At 42.5% G+C, this 12,289-nt stretch overlaps 2 protein-coding genes across 2 annotated transcripts in view; both read right to left on the bottom strand.

Moving 5' to 3' along the window:
- Positions 1 to 834: 834 nt before the first annotated feature.
- Positions 835 to 2,257, bottom strand: LOC306782893 (SPEG neighbor protein-like). Its single transcript, XM_079276378.1, is given in 8 exon segments — positions 835 to 1,014; positions 1,228 to 1,352; positions 1,355 to 1,378; positions 1,607 to 1,666; positions 1,669 to 1,686; positions 1,690 to 1,834; positions 1,881 to 1,964; positions 1,966 to 2,257. Coding segments are annotated over 8 exon segments (705 nt in total). The 5' UTR covers positions 2,076 to 2,257; the 3' UTR covers positions 835 to 875.
- A 738-nt stretch (positions 2,258 to 2,995) lies between these two features.
- spegb (striated muscle enriched protein kinase b) overlaps positions 2,996 to 12,289 on the bottom strand; it is a 46,362-nt gene continuing 37,068 nt past the window's right edge. Inside the window, exons 32-41 of the mRNA XM_079276968.1 lie at positions 12,080 to 12,196; positions 11,566 to 11,733; positions 11,225 to 11,347; positions 10,194 to 10,358; positions 9,107 to 9,935; positions 8,474 to 8,713; positions 8,112 to 8,335; positions 6,922 to 6,997; positions 6,068 to 6,217; positions 2,996 to 5,972 (exon numbers count right to left, since the gene is read on the bottom strand). Of these exons, the coding sequence (XP_079133094.1) occupies positions 5,717 to 5,972; positions 6,068 to 6,217; positions 6,922 to 6,997; positions 8,112 to 8,335; positions 8,474 to 8,713; positions 9,107 to 9,935; positions 10,194 to 10,358; positions 11,225 to 11,347; positions 11,566 to 11,733; positions 12,080 to 12,196 (2,348 nt within the window). The 3' untranslated portion in view covers positions 2,996 to 5,716. The remainder of the gene's footprint in view (positions 5,973 to 6,067; positions 6,218 to 6,921; positions 6,998 to 8,111; positions 8,336 to 8,473; positions 8,714 to 9,106; positions 9,936 to 10,193; positions 10,359 to 11,224; positions 11,348 to 11,565; positions 11,734 to 12,079; positions 12,197 to 12,289) is intronic.

The following is a 12,289-nucleotide window of genomic DNA, read 5'->3' as shown; positions in this document are numbered from 1 at the left end:
GATGTTTTATTTTTGCGTTATTTTGAGTGTAAATGTGCCGAATAAAAGTGATGCAACATGTATAAAATCGATATTTTTCACAATTTCCATGTGGATAATGAAATAGTTTTTGTTTTCTGACGTCAAAGTGAGACGTTTCTTGCGCGTCTTATTTTTCAACTTTGTTTCAAGCACAGCTTCGTCGTTGGACGGGGGCAGCCTTGAAACCGACCGAGAGAAGAGGAAGTTACGGACTGTCTTTAAAGTGCCCACACCTTCGCTCACTCTCTCTCCCTTTTGAAAAACCTCCAGCAAGACTCCTCCCCCATGTAAACGAGGGCGTTTATTTACGGTTTTTTAAAACCTCTGCAACTGTACTATACTTAAGCTGAAAATGGAACTCCTTGCTGTGACTTTCCGCCTGTTTTACTGCATTCGAATCAAATAACAATCACCACACACAGCTGAGTGGAAAAGACAGTGTAGCTGTAATTCCTCTGATCACAGCTAGATGCTGCTGGCAGCATAAAAACAAATCTCTGACTGCACGCAGTTCAATTCCATTCATGTCCACATACACTATATATTTTAAGTAACCCTCTCATCTTAATGTTAAATGTCAAGATGGCTGATAGGTTTTGTATTTGTTATTGTGGTAAAATGCGGTCTTTTTCATGATAAATCATAATAAATACTTGTCATCGATAATGAACAAATACATAAAAATAAAAACTCCAAAAAGCTGTTAGCAAAAAAGTCTTTACTTTTTCTCATGGTCATGACTGAATGTACAGCTTGGAACACATTAGTGATACAGTATATTGTCCATTGGATTGCACTATAAGAGAAAACAGAAGCTCGTCGCATCAGCACCGGTGTATAGTGGAGAGGTTCCATCAGAGGATGTCGACGCAAGCGAAGGACTGGTCTGTGCCCAGGCTGTTCTCAGCAAACACCTCATACCTGCCAGCATCAGACAACTTTGCGTTTTTGATGGTCAAGATCGTGTCAGTGTCTCCGGTGTCGAAGAACACCCTGAAAGACAGTCATAGTCCCTTTATTAGCGCTATTTGATTTCCCTAGAATTAGATTCACATCTCTTCATTTGCATACAGTTATTGAATAACGTTTGTAAATGTGGCATTCACAAAACAAATGCAGATTATACATGTACACGCATCGTGAAAAAGCATGGTAAACACATATGTATACATTATTCCTGCTTATTGGGTTTCTAAAAGAGCCGACCTGTCATCTTCATCGATGTCATCTCCGTCTTTGAGCCAGGCAACATCTGGAGGAGGCTCCCTGCGTATTTCAGCCTTGAGCACCACCGTTGTCCCCCTCTTGGCCTTCATGTTGTCTGGGCCTTTATAGCAACCTTAGCAGAGACTGGGAAAGCATGATGCAAATACTCCGTCAGCCACATGACTTGTGGATGATCACAAGTGCTAGAATTTGGATGTTGCCTGAAAGATAAAGTTGTACAAAAGTCACTAGTAATCACTGTTTAATCTGTTTGATTAAATTCTGATTCCTCCAACCGTGTCAAACGAACAAAACTTAGATTCACACCCCACCGTAAAGTAGCCTACAGAAACAACAAAAGCCTGCTAACGCTAACTACTAGAATACAGGCCGATCCACATGTCTGTCCGAATGGATTTTTGATGGAGACCGTGTATTTCTCCCCAGATCAGCCTGCACTCAGTCTCGAACCACGAGCGCCACAAAATATGGGTCTTCGAAAACGTAGCGGTATTTGGGGCCGTCCTTCAGCTGTTTGCCGTCCTTGCACCAGACGATGAAAGGGTCTGGGAAAGCGCTGACAGGAATGCGGGAATCACTTTGCGTGCTTTTTTCCCCGCCAAAACGGGGTCAGTATGCTTCAAACCAAGCACGTGCAAAGTATCGTACGAACAAGAACAGACAGGTGAGGGGGGGTGACCGACGATCCCTTTGCTTGAAGCATACTGACTGCTTTAACCAATAATGCCAGCAGACGTGGGATTGTTTCGGATGGCGGCCTCCTGGACCTGAGGATTGTTGATGTTCAGAGTGCACCCAGGTGGGGGTGCAGCCTTCGCCCTGGACATCTGCAGGGATCCGAGCAGGTTAGCACGAGAAGGAACTTGTTGAGGTCATTAAAAAAAGCGTATTCGATTTCCAAATGGCCTTTTTCACGGAAGACATGACTAATGACATTAACGACGGCTCCGTTCTGTTCAAGTGTCCCATTCACCACAGCAGGACCCTGAAACTGAGGCAGATAAATGGCATTCATCCCTCATTAATTGTATTATTTACACCCGAGCTCGTTCTACTGCAACATGTTAAAAACTATTCTGTGAAAAGGGCCTTTATACTCTGGAGAAGAGGCGCTCTTTACAAAATGAAATAATGTGCATTACCTTGCCAAGCATTACTTATTTTTTTACAACCTTGTGTCAATTTTTCTTACCTCTGGAAGCTGCACTCTATACTTCAGATCCACACCCGAGTCAGCAAACCTAAAAACACTTCACGCTTTATATGTAGAGGTCCACGAGGATCAAGGGGAACGACTCGTCGGCCCGACCGTTCCTTTTCCTTCTTTGGATTTTAGGAAACACTCGGCACGACAAGGCTGATTGAAGATGCGCAACAAATGTCGCAGAGGTACTTTGCCGTCCTTATAAAGCCTTCATGTCGAACGCTCCTGAGAATTTGGGAGCGGTTTAGTTTTGTGTGTGATTGAGCTGCGAGTCGTCCCATGGTGAGACTTAAATGTTGGTCGTCGGGGTCATGTGGAGGGAGAGGCCTCAACAAAAAGAGCATCATAAAATCGTGACCCGACTGTGGTCCTTTATTAGAGTGGAAACACTTTTCATGTCATCTCTTTTGTGTAAATCAGTCAAAATTTATCATTTCTAAAATATTGCAAATCCAACAGTAATTCAGAGCTCTGCTGACACTTTTCACACCTGGATTTCATCCCGCTGCACGAATAAATCGCGACACTGTATCCATATATATGTACGTGTCATATTTCCTTTATTCTTCATAGCCTTAACAGCTGTCATGCCATTTTCCATGCCAGGTTCAGAAAGTTCACAAAATAAAAAGCGGCAGCTGTAACAAACACAGTCACTCAATAAATAAACAAATTGCGTAACACACACAAAAGCAGTCACATTCATATAATCGCAAAATATAAGAACTTGTCATTCATTTCAACTTTTTTTTCTCTGTGGGTCTAATATCCATCACGAGGCACTGCAACACATTCCACAAAAATACGGCAAAGGATTTTTCATACGAAACGTGGAGCGGTCAACATCTTTTTCTTATTTCAAATCCCTGTTGGCTGCTTACAAACGGTTGTAGTTTCAGTTTATATGATTGAAGAACATAATATATTGCACAGACGTAGAGTCGAACACAACATTTGCATTCTCATGCTGATCTCGCATGTTTTCATTCAGGTTTAAAAACAACTCCCTCTGTGATTAACTACTCTGCATAGGAAGAGGACCGAGGCAAAAAAAGACAAAAGGGCAGTATTTATCTAGCAGTAGCATGAGAATATGTAGAACTAGTAAAACAGTTTCATAGAATTACCACCACTCGCTCTCAGTCAATACACAGATTAAAACAACTTGTGTTGCTGAATGTGTGACGCAGCTCGACGTGGTAAAAGTCCTCGATACTTCCTTTAAGATGAATCCAATCTGTCACAGAGATTACACTTTGTGTGTGAGGCGTGCAAATCCGTACTTGGTATCGACACACGTGACAGAAAAGTGATCAAAAACAAAAACTGCAAATGTTTCCCATGCTGGTCTTAAAACTGAATTTGCCCTCAAAAAAGCAAAGTGGTATGAAAGGAACACCACAATTTTTTATTCATACCTCTCTCTCTCTCTCTCTCTCTCTCTCCTCGCCCCATTTCCAGTCCCTGTTTCTAAAGCAGTCAAATAAAAGCAAAAATTATAATTGATCCATTTTTTTGCAAATCAACCAGGCGGGTATCGTCACATGTACAATCTCTTGATGAAGAACCAAGACTTGTTTTCTTTTTGTTAAGACATACCTCCTCATATCTCATATATAGAGCACGGAATAAGAGGAAATATTGAAATATTATTTTAATAAAGCGCTGTAGGGATTGTCTTAGGTTTATAACATTTCTGATTTCATGTGTTGTACGCTCTGCAGGCACTACTATATTGCGTGTGTATTGAATTTATGTGTTGATCACTGTGTGCTTGTAAGCTTGTATGGGCTGGAAACCAAAAAGTTGCATGATGCTTCATTAAGAGAATCCATTTATAATAATTTACAATTGAATTATAACTAATTCAAATCTTAACTTTATTTATAAAATGTCCGGTCATTTAAAGACTGTAATTTATATATTAAAAAACAAACAAATGAAACTTTCTTTTTCAAAGCAATAGCTGTTAGCAGTTGACAATTACAGCTAAAATAAGACCAAATGCTCTAAACAATGTATTAATAAACAATCTTCAATGAGTGGGAGAGGCTATTTTTTTATGCCGACTCATGCTAACAGGTTAAGGGCACATGGAGGCACCCCAGTATCACCAGTGGGTTTCTAACGTGATTCAGTGTTCTAAGAACACGCGGACTCACTTGACTCGGCAAACGTCTTTTTAGTCAACTCAGAGATGAGAGCCAGTGGATCCATCACACTGGGCTGAGTGGAAGCTGAACTGGAAGCCAATGTGCTGGCTGTTAGCTTACTGGTGGTGAAGGAGCGAGTGCCTGCCAACCACCAATCACAGTGACCGTCCTGCGTGGAGCCACTGGTGCTGTGCACATCGTCATGTGGAGCAGAAATGGTGATCTAATAACAAATTCCAAAACAAAATTGTGATTTTGAGAATGCGCGGATCATTACTCGTCATTACTATGTTAAGTAACGTTGGGGAGGAAATTTGTGATAATTGTAAGAGTCCTCTTCTATTAGCCCTTGTAGAGAATCCTCCGATGTCTCCCCCGAACTCTATATTTAAAAAAAACTCAGAACAAAAAGAAGTAACTGGAACTGCTACAATCTTGACAATCATTGAAATGCTACAAAAACTCTGGTACTGTAGCACAAATAAGGTGGATTAAGGGTGTGGATCATCGTAAAATGAACATCTGGTCAGGACACATTTGAATATGAAACTACAGACGGATAAAGCAGAGGTGTTGCTGTGGAAAAGGCATCAATTGTTTCTGCCCTCCTTGTTTTAAAATTGTGCAGTACTCATCATTTTGGAATCTCGTGAATAAATGTTTTTGAACATCAAAACTCTACTACAGCAGTTTTAGGCCTTCCGTGGAGGGTTACTTCAGCGTATTAATAATGCATTCCCTCGAATCATTGGAGAGTTGACAGTAAGAAAGGAAGTACTTTATCCAAAAATGTATGCAGTTACAAACCTTGAGGTACTAACTTGAAGAGGACATCCTGCCTCGTATGAACAAGGTCCACCATGTAAAAAAATACTCAGGCTCTTGTAACTTTGTAAGAGTTCCCTTAAGTGTGAAATCATTCTTTTAGATTCACTTTAAGAACCACAAAAGAAAAATAAGTGACGTCTCCGTAGACTCCAGCCACTGCTGGTTTTTTGAGTGTGTGTGTTTTTTTGGTGTTTTTTTCACCCGACTACGTTCAACAACTCAAACCTGAAGGGACCACCCCACCTCACGGCCCAAAGTCTTGTCTCGCTCCGAGCCTGTTTTTTCACTGGGTGACAGGTGTGGGGGCTGAAGCTGGCACAGTTGGCGTGGCGGGGCTGGTGGGGGTTTGTGGCGAGCTCTGGTAGGACCGCAGGAGGACTTTGTGCTTGGTGGCCACCTCCTCTCGCCTGTGCTGCTGGTTGGCCAAGAATTCCTTGAGACGGGTAGTTGTAAAGGTGAGCGTCTGCCTGCGAAGGCGCATCAGGTAGGCATCTTGAAGCCAGGAGTTATTGAAGCAGTCCTTAATGGAGGGACGGGCCCTGTGGAAGACCAGATCATGAGGATGCAAATATGCAAAGATTTATATAGAGATTTAAAGAAGAGGAACTACAAAAAGGACTGGTGTTCAGCTTACCACGGGTAGCTACAGAGGATCTTTTTAAGAAACAGAGAGGCACTTTGGGACACATTCTGGTAGAGCTTAGAGAGGTCAAACTTTGCCGCCTGGATCCTGGCTTCCGTCTCCTGAGGATCATTTTCAATGAAAGGCGACTTGCCACTCAACCTGGAGAATCAGGGAGAAGTTTTGAAACTCACGAAACGGCGTGGATCCCTCAATCTACACAATCAAATCTAAGATCGTTCACCAAGTTAGTTGTGAATTAAATGACGATTACAAGAGTGACAAGATGTCCACACCATGTAACATTACATGGAAAAAGATCTGAAATGCAAAGTTTCCATCACAAGCCTCATTGTAAATTAAAGCACTTGTATATTTCTATTTAAAGAGGGCTTTCTTGTCTGATTCCCCCACTCTCATCGACAAATGGTCTGTGGAAATGAACAATTGTATTCCTCTTGAAAAAATTACATATAGTCTCATAAAAAAATATAATTTATTTTTGAAAATCTGGCAGCCTTATTTGGAGTACATGGGTATAACACTAACAGCACCATAGGACTGTAATTATTTAGAGCTCCGATTTACAATATAGTCATTGCATTCACCTTTGTGTTGTGTTACTTTATGCACCAACCTCTTTTATTCGTTTGGGTGGGGGGAATTATTTATTTATTTACTTTATTGACTTAATTTTATTTCATTTATTTGTGTTTAGTTTTTTTCTTAACTTGTGATGTAGTTGTTTGTAATGTTTAATGTTCTGTGTTCTATATGCTCTCTTGCATTGTTAAAATAAAATATCCAAAAAAAAAAAAGAAAAAAAAGAGGGCTTTCTTGGTGGAAGCTGTGAAATCGGTACTCACATGATGAAAGTCAGTACGCCCACGCTCCAGATGTCAGCTGGAGGACCCACAACATCCCCTTTCAACATCTCTGGAGCTGCAAGAAGAAGGGAAAAATGTACGGCTTTGATTACATTACACTGAACCTTAATTACATCCGCAAATAGTCTTTGTACCAAATAAACAATATGTAATTACTAAATGGTGTGTGTAGCCTTTTTTAATGTGTGAATGGATCAATTAAGTTTGTGTTTCCATAGCCAGTGCAGGCCCACTGACAACACGGATACAGATCTACTGTCATCACTATTGACGTGTACTGTTTATCCATCAATAATTTGTACTCAACCATCTATAAAAACAACAACAAAGAATAAGAGGTTTCATTCGTACTATTTTTGACTGAGATCTGTTTTGTAACATTGTGTGTTTTTCATTTAATTTACTCCCAAATAAATGATTACATAATGCACACTTGAAGGTGTCCCCTTAACTGCAGTGCTATTTATCGATCTAGCTCGTTCTGGTGTGAGTTGCCTACTTTTGTACAGTATAATGAGACTATATGGCAAAAAAATGTCATCTGGAAAACTGAAGTGACGTCTACTTCCAGAGATCATGACTCAAGATAATCCACAGACCTTGTTATGAGCAGTTTCATATAGGAACTATTTTTCTTTCAACCATAGTTCCTAAATTGAAGTGAAGGCAGACATCTCTACGGCCGACATACCAAAACAATCTAGATATATAAATATCTAGATGAGGTAAGAGGAACAGGTGATTTTGGGGTGCTCTGTTCCTTTAACATCATCAGTTACTCAGTACATAGAACACATTTATATTCGGTGACGTCTCTTAATGTTTAAATATGGTGTGTGATAATTTCATTGTGTGGGCAAATCAACTGAGTCATAATCTTTGTCCTCATGTCCCTCCTGCAACATAGATAATGCTCTAAATGAGACTTACTGAGTAAATGAAGTTTAAGTAACTGAATGACAAACCAACTGAATTATCAGGACAGGATTTGTATTGACCTGAGCCATCCAACACATGCAGTCATTGATTTTTGGCCACTTGAGGCCAGCGTAACAACCTGTAAACACACTGACTGATGTGGCCAACGCGTTTGCAAACAGTTGCTTCTATATTGAGTAGAGCAGCTTCACTTTGACATTCCCAGTGGTGCATGTAACACAGCCCCTTACACATATACTCCAGTGTTCCGATAGGAGGGCTGAACTGCTTGAGGAAGAGGGGGTTGTAAGTCTGAGCGCTGCCGAAGTCAATGATCTTGATGGCGTTCATGTAGGTGATGACGACGTTCTCTGGCTTGATGTCCAGGTGGAGGATGCGTCGGGTGTGGAGGTAGTCCAGACCCTGGAGGATCTGCACAATGTAGGTCACCACATCATCCTCTGAGTAACGGAACCTGGATCACGCCACAAAACAGCCTGTTAGAGGGCTCCAGGAGAGGATTTGTTTTTTAAGGCATTTATTACGGAACTTTTAAATAAACTCAGTATAAATAGGAAACCTACATCAGAGAAGTACAGCCGTTTGGCCTCACCTGTCTATGAGGCTGAAGAGAAGCTCCTTCCCACTGCAGTACTCGGAGATGAGCACCAGGTAGCGAGGGGTGACGTAAGCTTCATGCAGGGCCATGATCCTGTCGTGATGAAGGGACTTGAGGATGTCGTACTCCTGCAGCACCGTCTGCTTGCTGTCTGCCTCATATGGAACGATCTTAGCCATGAAGAGGTTGCCTGTGGCGTTTTCCCGGCACTCACGGATCACACCGAACCGACCCCTGTGTGACAAAGAATGAGTCAATGGCGACTTCTCCGAATGCTGTGTGTCCCACGGGCAAAAAGAGCACCGAGAGATTCATGTACAGCTCAGCTAAATCTGACACAGATGACATTTTTGGCTTGTGGTAAAAAACTCGAAAATAAAAGACATTCATAATGCATATTCAAACAGTTTAACTCTTTGGCCTTTCAAATGAACAAGTACAAATATTTAGGGGAAAAAATTAAAAAATAACTGTGAAAATACTCTACCACAAGTAAAAGTCTTGCATTTAAAACTTTAGACGGCATCTAGTGGTGAGATTATAGATTGCAACCGACTGAAACTTCTGATCCAAGAGGCTTGTAAGATAGTTCATTTTGCTTAATAATACGTTTGTCTCTGCCGTTACCTTGCTTTCTCATCCATGAAGGTGTAAGGCTTCTGTGGAACTCCCTGGCGCAGCGATCCCTCTCCGGGCTTTCCCAACGGCGTCCTGCGGCCCGAAGGTGTGGCCCGTCCTGACGGCGTGACCCGTCCGGTCGGGGTGACCCGTCCGGAGGGGGTGCTCCGGCTGTCCCCTACCTGCAGAAGTGGCGTCAAGCTCTGCACCACCACCACCACGGGCTGCAAGACAGCCACGGGTACTGAGACGGTCACAGGAGTGACTGTAATGGTGGTGGTTGTCGGGGTGGAACTCGATTGAGAAGGTGGAGTAGCCCGCGCGGTCGTAGCCGGCACGTACATCGGAACAGACGAAATAGGTTTACCGATGACAGGCGCGGGTGCTGGTGCGGGAGATGGGGATTTGTTGGTTATTTGAGGGACTGCATTTACAGGACTTTGAGGTTTGGGTGGGACAGGGGGGGGAGGCCCCAATTTGGTTTGGGGTTTGCCAACGCTGATGCTAATGGTGGTCTTGGCTTTGGCCGCCGTGACTTGGACAGCCGCGGCCGTGTGAACGGGAGCTTCTCCCGAGGGAGCTGTGCTAACGGGCGGAGTAACAGCGGGGTGGCTAACATCGACCTGCACAGTGGGTTTGACGGTTACTGCAGGAGCAGGGCTAGCCACAGGTGGAGCCGGAGCTGAAGTTGAGGGCGGGACAGGCGTTACCGTAGCGGATTTACTCGGAGCTGGTTTCATGGGAGGCACTTTCATGGACGACATCATCACCACAGGGACAGGAGGAGGAGTTGCAGGGACAGTCTTCACCACTACAATAGGAGTGGATTTAGCTGGTTCTAATGAGAGACACGGAGAGGGAGGACACGCCTCAAAGACTTGATCTGATATATGAAAATGGATAACGCATACAATGTGAAGATCTGCAACAAAGACTTCACTCTCAGCACATTGTCCAATGTGATTGAAATATTTGCAACGTGCATCTGTACATTTATTAGAATATAAATACATTGAAAGCAACTATTTGTATATTTCACAGCCTCATCTAAAATCAGCCCAAAGGTCTCACAGAGTTTCTTTGAGGTAATACATACCTGGAGCACTCAGGCACACTAGCTCTGACAGGTTGCTGTAGGGGCCCTGGCCAGCTTTATTGACACATGCCACCCTGAACCTGAAGGAGGCCCCTGCTGTCAGGCCAGCCACATTGTAATAGCAGTCTGCCACGCCTGTAGCCACGATCAACCAGTTGGTCTCACCTGGGGGAGTAAAAATATCGTTAATCCATGTGTCTAAGTTATTTAAGAGCCGGTTTATAGGACTATTACATAACACTTGTCATTATTCTATCTGAAACACCTTGTTTTGCTCTCTATAACCAAGTCTCATTCATCACGGTGTTGACGTATTGATGTTGTGAAATGGTGGTCCTGATGTGGCGAGGCTGCTATGCTGTATTTATGTTTCATGTTGTTAAATCTCATCTGCCGGAAACGAGTAGTTCACTACTTCACCTTCAACACTGTGTGCCATAGCCCACATGTTGCCATAGAAACCTTAAGATGGTTTGCAGTAATGATGTGGTCTCGTTGATTTGATTTTCATAAGAATGATATTGTGTATTAACTTGTTTGATGAGAGTCGGTGTGTTGCATGGTCATAGCTAATTTGGTAAAAAAAAAAAGATTCTTAATAAATCTTCCTGTTGCAACCCACAGCATACTATGGTTTGTACTTATTTATTATTGAAAGACTGACTTGTTGAATGAATGTGAATTTGTGTCACATTGAAGAGAAGATGACTTTTATTTTGAAGAGAGTTCTTAGATGTTCTTAATGCCTGGTACATACACATACCGATAACAACGTAGGTGCTAGTTTCACAATCTATTTTGAAGTGAAGCCTGGCCTCTCCGAGAAGCGTTTCCGACCTGATCACTTATAAACTCACGTTGGCGCTTCACTTCTTTTGCTCTCTACAGGCTCTTTCCCTGCTTCCCTCCAGGCACATCGATATATCGCGCAACCCAACCACCGATTCAAAAAGCATTTGTGGACATTTGACAATGGTCATCTGTCTAAAAAAAGTGAATAAAACATTGAATCATTGTTCGTGAACACTGACCCTCTGCTTTCCTCTCCAGAGAGTATGTGCAGGGGGCCATGGTATCTGAGGGCCTCCATACTACCAGGGCTGTGTTGTTGTACTTCTGAGGTATTTCAGGGGTCCCAGGACGATTAGGCAGAACTGTACAAACAAATATATATTAGTATTATATACATATCACTTTCCCTCCAGTTTCTTCCCTGGCTCTCTGTTGTCTATCCAGTAGACTAACAGTACATTACGGTAATCATTTATGTACAGTACAATATACGGACACTGTATATTGTTTAAAAGTCGACTAACACGGTTTACTGCTCCTCACAGATAGACGTAAAAGTGATGTATGTCTCAGTTCTTACGAGCAAGAGATATTGTGCAAGAGCTGGACACTGCGGCCAGGGGGCTTTTAGCAACACATTCATAGACCCCTGCATCCTTTTTGGTGCTTCGCATGATCATCAGTAGCTGCCGGCCATCAGGGCAGGCGATCATGTTCATCCTGGCATCAATCTCCATGGGCTTCTTATCTGAGGAAACACATGAAATGGTCTTTTATTGTGAGATATAACGATGAAGATTTAAGTTTATATTATTTATCGTGAATCAAAATGATGAGCGTTAACGTGAAGGTCGTTAAAGTTGCTCGAGTAATAAAGAACGTCATTTATTTATCTTATCTCCTGTCCTATTTGTTTGCACTGTATGCAACTTTTGTTGTCAGGGTAATTCGTGTTAGCATGTAGTGAGATGCAATGTAAGCATTCATTATGCCTCGGCACTCGTGCACCTAAGAATAATTATGTAAATTCTTGTAACTAGCAAGAGAAGTGATGCTGACCGTAACACTGCCGTATTTAAATTAGAGACCCTTACCTTTCATCCAGGTGATGTGTGGGTGGGGGCTGCCTGCTGGCAGACAGCTGAGTGTGACTGGATCCCCCTCCAGCAGGACGTGATCTCTCAGCTTGATGTGAAATACTGGAGCGAAATCTGGGAGAAAAGGACATTAGAAACACCATTATTAAAACCACGAACAACGTCTGGCCCAGGATCAGCTAGGAACCTTGTTGTTTTGTTTATTAT

Source organism: Melanostigma gelatinosum (assembly GCF_949748355.1).
Source record: "Melanostigma gelatinosum genome assembly, chromosome: 10".
Lineage (NCBI taxonomy): Eukaryota > Metazoa > Chordata > Actinopteri > Perciformes > Zoarcidae > Melanostigma > Melanostigma gelatinosum.
This window is presented reverse-complemented; position numbering and strand designations above follow the sequence as displayed.